Source organism: Bubalus kerabau, chromosome 9, assembly GCF_029407905.1.
Source record: "Bubalus kerabau isolate K-KA32 ecotype Philippines breed swamp buffalo chromosome 9, PCC_UOA_SB_1v2, whole genome shotgun sequence".
NCBI classification, from domain to species: domain Eukaryota; kingdom Metazoa; phylum Chordata; class Mammalia; order Artiodactyla; family Bovidae; genus Bubalus; species Bubalus kerabau.
The window spans coordinates 75,487,483-75,500,499 of record NC_073632.1 but is presented as its reverse complement, the minus strand read 5'-3'; the positions used below and the strand labels follow the sequence as shown (position 1 = coordinate 75,500,499).

The following is a 13,017-nucleotide window of genomic DNA, read 5'->3' as shown; positions in this document are numbered from 1 at the left end:
TCAGGATTCCAAATCAGCCAGGCTGGCTTCAGAGTCTGTGCTCTTAGCTGTCACATAGACTGTATCAGAGGAAAAGTGGTCTCAGGACAAAACACCACTCCATACATCAGGGCTGTAGGATATGTAGGAAGAGGGTGTGAATAAGGGTTAATAATTCTGCTGAATTTGTTTTGGAGACATTTTTGCATGCTCATGTTCAGTCATATCTGACTCTTTGCAACCCCATGGACTGCAGCCCACTAGGCTCCTCTGTCCATGGAACTTTTCAGGCAAGAATATTGGAGTCGATTGCGAGTTCCTCCACCAGGGAATCTTCCTGAACCAGGGATTGAACCCACATCTCCTGAGTCTCCTGCATTGGCAGGAGGATTCTTTAACACTTGAGCCACGTGGGAAAGCCCATTTTGGAGACATAGTGATCAGTTATGGTCCCTTTATTTTACTCTAAATGCATGCATTTATTTCTGAAAAATATAATCTCTTTTAAAGATTTCTCCACTTAATAACAATAATAATAACAGTAACACTACCTACATTACTAAAAACTCTTCAGATGTGTGTTTTATACACTCCTGTCACAACAACCTGGAGATAGCCATAGCGGTGCCTAGGAAGACCTCCCTGCAAGACAGCCTGCGGTGGGAGAGTCACTAATTGACAAGCCCCAGCTTCCATTCTCTTGAATCTAGTGAATCATACCAAGTCAGGCTTCTGCTAGTCAATTACTGGTACACTGAAGTACTCGAATCTTCCTGCTCCATCCAAGACTCCTCCAATGGGTAAGTTTTGCTTGGGCACTCCCAACTGGCCTGGCCAAGAATTTGAGATTTGGGCAGAATGCATTCAGTGAGTCTTTTCTATCCATATTTTTTTCCCTCTCTCCTCCCACAGAGACAGACCCAACATTTCAGCAGAAGTCTCCCTGCACGTGATGCTCCATCCCCATTCCCCTTCACTGGAGTTTCCTCCAGTAAATCTCTTGGCATTTGCTCCTTGGAGGATCTGAGCCAACACACAAACTCTATGATGTAGGTCCTACTATGGATGAAGAAGCTGAATTACAAAGATATAAGAAACCGTTTTACGGTGGACCAGAAGTGTTGCAGCTGGGATTTGACCTCAGGCAGTCTGATATCAAAACTAGTTCTTTTCAAATGTCAATAAAGAGGCAAGAAATAAAACTATAAATTTGTTCTTCTGCCTTCCTCCCTCATCTTCCTCCCTTTCCCATCCCCCTTCCTCCTTCTTTTACCTCTTCCTTTCCTACTCCTTCTCCATCTCCTTCTTCTATTCCCTACCCTTAGTTCTCACCTAAGCTCTGATTCTCCACTGACAAGTCCTGTGTCCTGGTACTCAGCATCTTGGCCTTGGTCCTATTCCTCTCTCCCTGATCCTCTCTTCCTCTCTCTCCCTTCCCAAATTCCTTCCTTCCACCATTTGCTTTGTCTTGCCCCATGAGAAGGAGGATCAAACTTTTATAGTAGAAGACATGCTACCTTCTTTTGTGCATGTTGTAGATTTCCAGTGTGTGAAAATGTGTGTCTTGTGTTTGTTGTATACATGGACAAAATTATAATATGGTAATGTAACAGTCACTAGTTATGATGAAAGGTCAGTCAAAGGTCAGATTAGTGGGCTGAATTTTCTTAGGCAAGTCACTTTCTTTGTCAGATTTCCCTTCATTCATTTGTTTGTTCCCTTCATTTGCTCTAAAATGATGCCTGGGGTTCTTTTCCCTTTTAAGATGTTAGTTTGCTACAGATACATTTTTCTTTGTTTTCTACATATCAATGATCACTTGAAACTTTTGTGACCCTATGAACTTGAACGAGCTTTAAATAAACGTTATCAGTAGCTATTTTTTAAAGGCAAGACTTCAATCAGGAATTGCCAAGTTTTCGTATTTGCAATTCACACACTTAGCAATCATTATGTGGTAAAATGGCACCAGCACAGGTCAGCAGCAGCACATGGAACACAGCATGCTGAGGCAAGAGCCATGCAGCACCTCTCAAATTACCGGAGCCGCAGGCCGATAGGCTCCCCGAGGGCATCCGCTGGAGCCGCTGACACCCCACTTCTGGGGAGACCCCAGCACCCACTGTGCTCTCTGTGGCTGTTCCTCCTGTCGGTGCACCTGTCTGCTGAGCTTGCATCGTTTCCCTACGAAGCCTGATTTACAGACACATCTTCCTGTAATATCACACCATGGTGTCACAGAGCCCATGGGACTGCATCCACAGGACACACAGAATCGCTTCTTTGGGTCCCACCACATAGTGGGCTTTAAAAGCCAATGGAAAAATAAAAACAAAAAAAGAGAGCATACATGTTATTCAAAATATAGAGGCAAATAATATTTTTAAACCTCCTACAGAGTGGCCAATTTGGCATCTGAGAAATGATTGGTTCTGCTTAACAGTGTTTATCATGAGAAATTACCTATTTATGTGAAAGAAATAGTGCAAATCCATGTACTCTCATGGAGGAATCTCAAGGTGCTTGGCATACTGAAGGCAGGGTAACGTATCCAGGAAAAGAGAGCAACGTATTTTGATTTTTGTTTCATTTTAGCAAAATGGTATCCAAGAAATCCTTTGATTTGCTTCTATACTGAAAAATTTTGTTGAGCAGAATGCTCACTGGAACTTTAAATGATGGAACTAGAACAAAGTGCTTGACAAAAGCAAAGGGTATGACATTTTTTTCTCCTGCCAAAAACATAAAGGCAAAGGAAAGAGTATGTGACTCACCATAGACAGGGATTAAATTTGTATGTGGTTTCATAAACACTTAAATTAAATACTACATAAATTCACTACCAAGGAAATGTGTCAATAGGTTGAGGGTCAAATGCTAGTGTATGGCAAATGTTGTTCTATTTTCTTTTTAATTTCAATGATCACAGTAATTTTACATATAGAATGAGATATTCTTGAACTTGTCTTTTAATATACTCGGGTATAGGTCATTTCTGAAAGCCAGTGAAAAGTTTGAAGGAAGAAGTAATTCACCGGTCAGCTCCAACTTCTTACCTTACATTCATCACACCGACGTCCCTGCACGTTAGGTTTGCATTCACACTGTCCCGTCTGAGCGTGGCAAACCTCAGAGAAGGAGCCGTTGGCATTACAGTGACAAGCTGCAAAGAGAGGAGAGATCTGTGGTTGGGAAATGTATTCTAATAGTCTTCAGAGGTTTATTAAATAATGGAACACGGATCATAAAGTTTTAGAATAGAATGCTTTCTGATTGCTAAGTGTTCTTGTTCTGTTAGGCATTATATCATCTGATCTTTACAACAACTCTGTAAGCTGTAGAGATGAATTATGAAAGCAAGAGCACAGTTCCTGGCACATCATATGTTGTAAAAATATTATTGTCACCATTATTATTCCAGTTGTAAGAATGAAGACACTGAAATTCAAGGTCAGACAAGGCCACATGATTAGTAGGTGAGTTAGCAGATTTCAGGTAAAATGTTCTTTCCATCACTCCTCCAGCTGTTTTGCCTCTTCATAGATGCATTGGGGTAACCCAGAAAATACTATCATCTCCATATAAGTAATACTGACTCTAGAGCATACTGACTCTAGAGCTGACATAATTTTGAGAAATTATAAAAATTAGTAGCATCCATGGAATAATATTAATGCTACCATTAATGAAGCAACATTATAATTTCCAAATGATTATTTACTATATGCCAGTTTTTGTGTTAATTTCAAAAAAAAATGAGCTTAAGATGAAACATTAAATAAACATATAAATCTGAAAAATATTTAAGATTAGAAAAGTATGTAAGTCATAAGAACTAAAGTAGACATGTTTCCAAAGAGGAGATCAAAGTGACAAACAGGCCATGAAAAGATGCTCAACATCACTAATCATTAGGGAATTGTAAGTCAAAACCACAATGAGCTACCTTACACCTGTTAAAATGGCTGCCATCCAGAAGACAAGAGACAGTAAGTGCTGGTGAGAATGTGGTGAAAAAGGGAGCCCTTATACACCACTGGTGGGAACGTAAATGGGTCCAACCACTATGGAAAATAATACAGATGTTCCTCAAAAAACCAAAAGTAGAACTACTATACACATTCCAGTGATCTCATTTCAGGATATATACATAAAGGAAATGTAAACAGTATTTTGAACGAACATATGCCCTTTCATGTTTATTGCAACATTATTCACAATAGCCAAGACATGGAAACAACCCAAATGCTCATCAATAGGTAAGTGGATAAAAAGATGTGGTGTATACACAATGGAGGGGTTCCCAGGTGGCTCAGTGGTAAAGAATGCACCAGCTAATTCAGGAGAGACAGGAGACATAGGTATAATCCCTAAATCGGGAAGATAATCTGGAGAAGGAAATGGCAATCCACTTTAGTAGTCTAGCCTAGAAAAAATCTCATGGACACAGGAACCTGGTGGGCTATAGTTAAAAAGAGTCACAAGAGTCAGATGTGACTGAATGACAAAGCATGTGCATGCACACTCATGTGTGCATACACACACACACAGACACACAGGAATATTATTCAGCCATGAAAAAGGAGGCTATCCTGCTATTTGGATAAGCCTTGGGCATATTAGTCTAAGTAAGATAAATCAGAAAGAGAAAGGTAAGTATTACATGATATCACTTATATGTGGAATCTAAATAAGTCAAACTCATAAAAAACAGCGTGAAATGATGGTTACCATTGGATGGGGGGCTGGAGGGGTAAAATTGATGTTAAGGGTACAAACTTGCAACAAGTAGTAAATAAGATATAGTGATATAATGCAAAGCTATAATGAACATAGACAAAAATATTGTACTGTAATTATGTAACAGGGTAAATACTGCTACAATGGCAACCACATTACAATGCATAAATTTATCAAAAAGGTTGAACACCTTAAATTTACAAAAACATATTGAATAAAATGTATATAAGACAAAATTTTTTTCAAAAGTATTAGCAGTATACCATTATAATTTTTAAAAATCACATTTGTTTTACCACTTATATACTATCTCCAACAATAGAAAATGTATTTGATTTCAGTAATCTTTTATCATTTTCTGTTATGAAGCTGTCTGACATTATTCTGAAACATATAATAAATCAGTCTAAAAATTAAGAGACTTTTTCACAAATAGAATGGCAATTAATGGTTCACTCTGTACTCTGCAAGTGTATTTTTAACAGTACATATAATTGCACTGATACCAGAATAAAAATGTGAGTGGGAGATGACACAGGCATATAGATTATTCATAGATAGTTTTGGTAAATTTTGTACAATATTTCTTATCTCTGAATACTTCAATTTGAGTACAACTTATAAATACATTATAAATAGCTACTCCATCAGCCTATGCTATTTTTCTATTCCTCTGACTGGAGGTGCTACTTAGTTTTACTGCTTTCTTAAAAATTGCTTGATTATTCTTCCAGTAGCTTGGCCTTCAGTGTCTGCTAACCTGATTCTAGTTGGGTGGTCATTAAAAAACTGTCCCCAGCCAGTTATCTTCCTCAGGTAGTAGCCTAAGGATAGTCTATGGGCTTCCCTGGTGGTTCAGATGGTACAGAATTGGCCTGAAATGCAGGAGACCTCGGTTCAATCCCTGGGCTTGGAAGATCCTCTGTGGGAGGGCATGGCAACACATTCCAGTATTCATGCCTGGAGAATCCCCATGGACAGAGGAGCCAGGTGGGCTACAGTCCATGGGGTCATGAAGAGTCGGACATGACTGGGTAACTAAGCACAGCATGGTGTATAGCTGGCATGTAAGAAGAGCCTGAAGGATATATTTTCTTTAAATATCCATTTCATTTGACTACTAGAATTATTACAGAAAGAAAGAAAGATGAAGTTGCTCAGTTGTGTTCAACTCTACGACTCCATGGACTGTAGTCCCCCAGGCTCCTCTGTCCATGGGGATTCTCTAGGCAAGAATATTGGAGTGGGTTGCCATACCCTCCTCCAGGGGATCTTCCCAACCCAGGGATCAAACTCGGGTCTCCTGAATTGCAGGAAGATTCTTTATTGTCTGAGATACCAGGGTAATCCTAAGAATTATTATATATACTTCTAATTTCTTTACATGTTTTTTTAATATATATATATATAATATATATCAATTAAAAAAATAAATCTTATAATTTAAAAGTCACTTTTTTATTAGAGTGGGGAACACTTAATGATTAAATTTACTATAAAGTCATTTAAAAAATAAAGCAATAAAGCCGGTGCTCTGGGACAACCTAGAGGGATAGGGTGGGGAGGGGGGTTCAGGCTGGGGGGACACATGTATACCTATGGCCAATTCATGTTGATGAATGGCAAAAACCACCACATACTGTAAGTAATTATCTTCCAATTAAAATAATTTTAAAAAATAAAGAAATGAAGAATTTTAGTGCAATTTTAAAATAAAATGTATGACACAAACAATATATGTAAATTTAAAGGGCAAATTGGAAGAGATGTATTTTTTATGAACAGATCCAGGGGCAACTAAAATAATGGTTTATTATGAATTTTCTTTTTGTAAATGTTTACTAATTACGCATAGAGGAGCTATTATTTCTATGAAAAGTCATAAAATAGATAATAAATAAGTTTCTTATATTTTTATATGCTGCTGCTGCTGGTAAATTGCTTCAGTCGTGTCCAACTCTGTGCGACCCATAGATGGCAGCCCACCAGGCCCCCCCGTTCCCGGGATTCTCCAGGCAAGAACACTGGAGTGGGTTGCCATTTCCTTCTCCAATGCATGAAAGTGAAAAGTGAAAGGGAAGTCGCTCAGTCTAAAGAGCATTAAAAACATAATCATGTCTATACTTCATGGCAAGTGATAAAAAAAAAATGGTGATGATTCAAAAATGCTTTTATACTATATTCTTCTCTGTGGTCTTAAGACTTCATGCTGCAGATTCTGAATTCACCACAATAAAGAGTGGAACTGTCTCTTCAACTCTGTAGAAGAGGTTATTGGAAGATAGAAAATGAGGTCATTCAGTGAAACACAGCTCTAAACTGGTGAGTCATCAATATTCACAACTACTGTCAGCATCTCTACAAAGGAGCCAACAGGTAAGAATACCCTAGGCAGCTCACTAGACAGTTTCATGTGTTAGATCCTTTAATTCCCATAGAAAATTAAAATGCTTTATGTAAATGAGGAAACTGAATCTCAGTGAGCTCAAATGTCTTGCCCAGAGTCACACTGGTAGAAAGTATAGATCCTGAGGATAGGCTTGAACTGGAGAGTTTCTTGAGTGCCTAATGATTTTATACAGATGCCATAAACCCAGTGTTTAAAGGTGCTTCTGAGCCTGTTGGGAATTTTGCTGAAAAAACTTGACAATTTACAGGGGATATTAATAGCTGTTGACTATTCCAGAGACTGGTTTGTTTTTGATTCAACAAATTGTCATGTTTAAATGACAAAACGTTGGCCCTCATCTTCCAAACCTGTGAGGAGAGAGACACATTTCTTCTTGAAGGGGGGGACCTAGCAGGTCATTGGTATTTATAGCAGAGATGCTAACAGGCACAACATTGCCAGAGATTTCTGTAAAGTTACAGGTCCTGGGACCTAACTCAATGGCTAGAAGAATCCCTTCCTATATAATGAAGTCAGCAGAAGTGAATTGTTAAGCTGGTATCATAACCTGCTCTTCCTGAGGATTATCACAGTAGGTGAAGTCGATTATGGCAGTGTCCAGCTCTGAGCTGGTCTAACAAGGATGCTCCGTCTGTTTGACTCTCCACAATGAGATCTCTCTCGCATGTTACCACTAATATTCTATGCAATACCAAATAATACAGTTGAGAAATTCAAGACAAGGGTAGGAATGTACTGACTAATATGAATAAAGTCCTACAACAGCTAATTCTGTGGAAGTAAAATACAGAAATGGCATTCTATGAGTAGTCTTAAGCTGATGGTTAATCACTCAACAATTACAAATGCTGGTGTGTAAGAACACTGGCAGTATATTTCACCTATTGTGAAACACAAGAATGTAAAGTTTACATATAAAAGCATAACAGATTAAAACCTACTGACAGACACTAATGAAATAATATGGGCAGATCAATGTATTTCAAGAAAGTGATTAGAATTGAGATCAACAATAAGGATAAATAGGGGCTAATTTTCAAATTCTTCTTTCCTGTCAAAGACAAAAATTTACTTAAAAGTCTTTATCCCATGTGTAAACAGAAATATGTGTATCATTTGAAAAACAATGATACTTCAACAACACAGCAATTTTGAGAGGATTTAATCTATTAGTACAAAGGAAATATATTAGAATATTCAGACTCTGTGTATAGGCTGGATATCTATCTTACATGGATTACAGGTAATTTCCTACTCTCCAATCCCCACTCAAGAACTCATCAGCTACTTTGAGGAGCAATGCATCAATTCTGTCAGGGGCATCAATAGTTCACGACTTACGCTGACAGTTCTTTGCATCAACTGCGTCTCCAAAATATCCATCAGCACAGAGCTCACAGTACCGGCCTGTTGTACCTGGCTTACATATCAGACAGGAGCCAGACAAGCTGTCACAGCTGCCAGGAATGGAGAAGTCAAGGTTGTCATTGCATTGGCATGGCTGACACGATCCTCCAGGTACAGAAGGTTGTCCAAAATAGCCTTCCGCACACCTAAGGTGAAAAATTTCATCAGTGAGTATTTGGGAGGAACCCATGAAACCCACTGGGGGCAATGTTTATGTATTTATTTTATTCTATTTCTCTCCCAGGATGTTTTCCATTTAAGTGCTCCTTTTTTCAAATGCAAGATGATTAAAAGAATGTTTTCTCTGTTACTGCAGTGTAGATACAAGATGAAATCCTGCCAGCTTCACTAGTAATTAGATTTCAGCCAGAGGGGGGAAAAAAAAACACCTTGTCACTGGAACTGAAAATGAGACCAAAGCATAATAAGAAATCTGCTGTTGGCACTCCGGAGGGATCCAGGTCCACGTTGGAAAGCCTTTGTAGTACAACACCTCATATGTATCTACTCCAATTGGTTGTTTTCTGTGCAAATATGTAAGGTTCACATTTTTGTTGTTGTTGTTGCAGCAAGAGCTTGTTATGAGGAAACAGGCTCACAAGGAAGTACAGTAGTAAGAATTCAGAATGTATTAAGTAGAAAATCAAAAGAGCCTCATTATTTGTGTGGGGGCTATATCTCTGCATAGGCTTTTATATATTTGCATATCCATACAGAAACAGATTTCCATTGAAGAGTCTTTACCAAGGAGAAGCAGGCATGCTGCATATTACAGTAAAATGCCATAACGTGAGGCTTAATTGTCCCCACATCTCTCATTAGCAAACTCCAGTTCTTTTTTTTTTAAGGACTAAATACTACTTTACATATTTATTGGAAAAATAAAAATTCATTTATTTAGGAGGCATGGGAGAGATTGTTTTAAATTTTGTATCAGATTTCCCTTTAACCATGTGTTCTGTTTTAAAATGTTACTTAATGTTACAGATGCACAGATACACCTTTATAGGAAGCACTTATTTGTAATCTACTCTGTCTTCTCTTTCAGTTACATTTGCTCATGCTGCATATTAAGCTTTACTTGCCAAAGGAGACATGAAACAGTGCATCTGAACTTTTATGGTCAAGCTACTAGCTCCGTTATCTGTGCCATCTTAGCAAAACAAAGTCCTTTACAACAAGGGTCAAAATTGAAGAGGAATAAAAACAAGTGGGAGAATATATTTCAATAACACACTGTGTTTATGCTCACTTACAGATATAAAAGTCACTGTGTAGAGAAAAATCCTCTCTACTATAGAAACAGAAATGGTTTAAATCCAGTATATCATATAAGGACACTTTAATAATATGATTGTGGGAGAAAGTTATTAATTTTGTGAGTAAGATACATTGATAATTCAAAGTGTTCTAGAAAATTTACAGGTGCCATAATAAGCCTGTAGAAGATTTATCATAATTTTAATAAGATTACTAGTTTTAACAAAACATTTTATGAATTGTGAAAGTCATGATATAAATATTGCTTGGAAGAATACCGCCACCTCCAAACACAATTGCTTATTAATTCTCTATTGTAAAATATGAACTAATATTTCAGTGCATAAAATCCACCCCGCCCAATCCCTTAAGGAGTGGTATTCAGTAAAGATAACAAGAAAATCCTTTTAAATTTTAACCCAATTCTTCTTGCCTTACTTGATATTCAGAGCTCATGATCACATCCAGATATATTCACATCTCATTTTGTTTACCATTAACAGAGTGACTTTGCTCCACTAGAATAGCAATATACAATGATCATTATCACAGACAACAAAACCCCATTATTTTCAGCTCACTTTTCTGACTTGCTGCCCTCAGGAGAGATGGCATTATATAACAAGATCTAGAAATTTTTTTAAACAGACACCAATTAATCAGTCTGAAATTCTCCCACAACAATAATTTTAAAAACCAACTCAATCCACAAGAAAATAACTACAATTTAATAGAATCACTGGAGGAACATCTGTCTTTTTGTTGTAGGACATGTAAGGAGACTTACTGAATATACATGATACATCATTTCATATGCCACTTCACTGAAAATGAGCGTTCAGATTTTATTACGCATGTGTGTGTGTGTGTGTGCATGTTTATACATAGAATAGTATTCTTAAGAGATTTACAGAAATGTTTCAACAGAAATTAAAAAGTAGAGCCAGTGTCATCAGCATTTAGCTTTTTTTTTTTCTCTATGATTTCTTTAATTCCTCTTGATGCTCTGACAGTCATCTTTTTTTGACCGTCAAAACACTGTCTCCTTGATTTTCTGTATTTTCTCCTCTTGTCCAGACCATAAAAGCCTAGAATCTCAGCAAAGTGCCATGATGAATACCCAGTTCCTTCACCCCTGGTTCTCTTCTTTTACTTTTGTTTAAAACATTCCCTAGTCAGAGGAAGGCGGTAGTATCTCAAAGTATGAGTGCTCTGACCCCAAGCAAAAGTTTCTGAAAACTGTAACTAGTGCCTTACATGTGACAGACTCTCTGTTCACATTTTGTCATATTTTGCTTTGCCATCCTCTTGGTCACGATTTTTCTCCATTCCCTCAATTCAAGCAGCAAGGCCACCTGGGCTACATGACTGAGTAAAGGGTTCTGACGGGAAGGAAAGCAGAAATATTGGAATCTTTTGGACTTGGGTTTTAAAAATCACCATTTCTATGAATGTGGCAACTCTTTCTGCAATGCATGCCTGAACAGGAAAGGGATGGAGTTAGAAAGACAAATGGAGGAAAAATGATGAGAGCAGAAATGTTGGTGGGTCCCAGTGTAGAAAGTAAACAGCAGTATGTGTCCTGTGCTCCCACAAATGATAGGAAAGTAGTGGAGAGAGTTACTGGACCTGGGAGGAGAGGTAATCAGGTGGACAGTAAACAGAAAGAGGTCAGCAGAAATGCGCTTAGATGAATCACTCAGGACAGACTGACCCCACGATATGTCCATTGCCCAAAATCCAGTCTCTTTCTCTCTCTCTCTCTCTCTCTCTCACACACACACACACACACACACACACACACACACTCAAGCATTCAAGCCTCTTGGTATTAAGTAAGCTTGTTAGACTTTGGTTCTAACCAAAGCTTGAAGTGGAAAGTAGGAGAGAAGACAAAAAAACGTTAAAACAAATTTTTAAAATTTGAACGTAAGTGACATATAACATTGGGTTTAAGTTTAAAGGATACTTGACTAAGATTATATGTCCAAGCTCTCACAGCTCTTACATATAAAGAATTTGATCTCAAAGTAGAAATTAAACTGAGATAAAAATATAAAGTTATAATTCCCATCTATCTGAGCTATAGTCTGAGATACATTCTAGCTATATAATAAAACTAGGGGATTTATGGTCACCTAAGATTAGAAAATGCTGAGTTAAACTAACTGAAGAGATGTTTTTCATTCCAGGACTGGTCAGAACTTTTGACAAGCTAATAGATGCTTCCCAGACTTCCATGATCATAGAACTCTATTCCAAGAACATCTATAGCTTTTGAAACACAGCTTCAGTTTTTCAACGCTGATTTCGTGTAAATGATGTGCATAACTGATTACTCTAATCACTCCCAGAATAGTTTTGATTACAAAATTTTCAGTGCAACCCACATCTCTTTCCTTCCCTGACCCTTATTCTCTCTCACATCTACTTCAGCTGGCACATCTGCCAAAATGTTTCTAATTGTTTGGATCCCCCAGATGGCTCAGAGCTAAAGAAGCCACCTGTCAATACAGGAGAATCAGGAGACACAGGTTTGATCCCTAAGTCCCCTGGGTCAGGAAGATCCCCTGGAGTAGGAATTGGCAACCCACTCTAGTATCCATGCCAGAAAAATCCCACCGACAGAGGAGCCTGGTGCACTACAGTCCATGGGTCAGAAAGAGTCGGACACGACTGAGCACGCAATGCACACAAATGTACTTTTTGGCTCATACAGAGGAATGATAGACTAAACATTCCTGGAAAGCCCTAATCCAAATTTTGGCTAGAAAAATATAATATCACATATTTCATATAATAATAGTTTAAGATTATATTTGAAAAACTTGAGTTAGAGGCAAGATATGCCATATGATAAGCTGCCTATGCATGTTTCTACCTTCTTTTGAATCAAATTAATAGACTTTAGAAAGGAAATCATCCTTTCTTTCAAGCATCTCTTTCCTAGGTGAATTTTATTATTCAGACTAGAATGTTCTCCAGAATACAATCAACTATTCTCACTCACATTAAAAATGTGAGCTGCTTGAGGGCAAGGATGGTAGGGTACATCTGCTTATAGCCTGTGTTTAGTTTAGCCCTGTGCTCAGCACAAAATAGCTGATAAATGTTTATTAAATAAAATGTAGGAGTTTAAATTGTAGGTGGCTCAGAAACTACTGTCTAACACGTAGAAAATACATATTATGGAGCAGAGCAGTACAAATACATCAGAGACT

The 13,017-nt window shown here is 37.8% G+C and overlaps 1 protein-coding gene across 6 annotated transcripts in view; it reads right to left on the bottom strand.

Annotated features, from left to right (window-relative positions):
- The window catches only part of LAMA2 (laminin subunit alpha 2), a 710,513-nt gene that overhangs the window by 242,667 nt on the left and 454,829 nt on the right, over positions 1–13,017 (bottom strand). For 4 of the 6 annotated variants that reach the window (XM_055535601.1, XM_055535597.1, XM_055535598.1 and 1 more), the window contains 3 exons: positions 8,471–8,682; positions 3,036–3,142; positions 2,021–2,284 (listed from right to left, as the gene is read on the bottom strand). In XM_055535601.1, the coding sequence (XP_055391576.1) occupies positions 2,021–2,284; positions 3,036–3,142; positions 8,471–8,682 (583 nt within the window). The remainder of the gene's footprint in view (positions 1–2,020; positions 2,285–3,035; positions 3,143–8,470; positions 8,683–13,017) is intronic. The other 2 variants (XM_055535599.1, XM_055535600.1) reach the window with 1 other exon arrangement.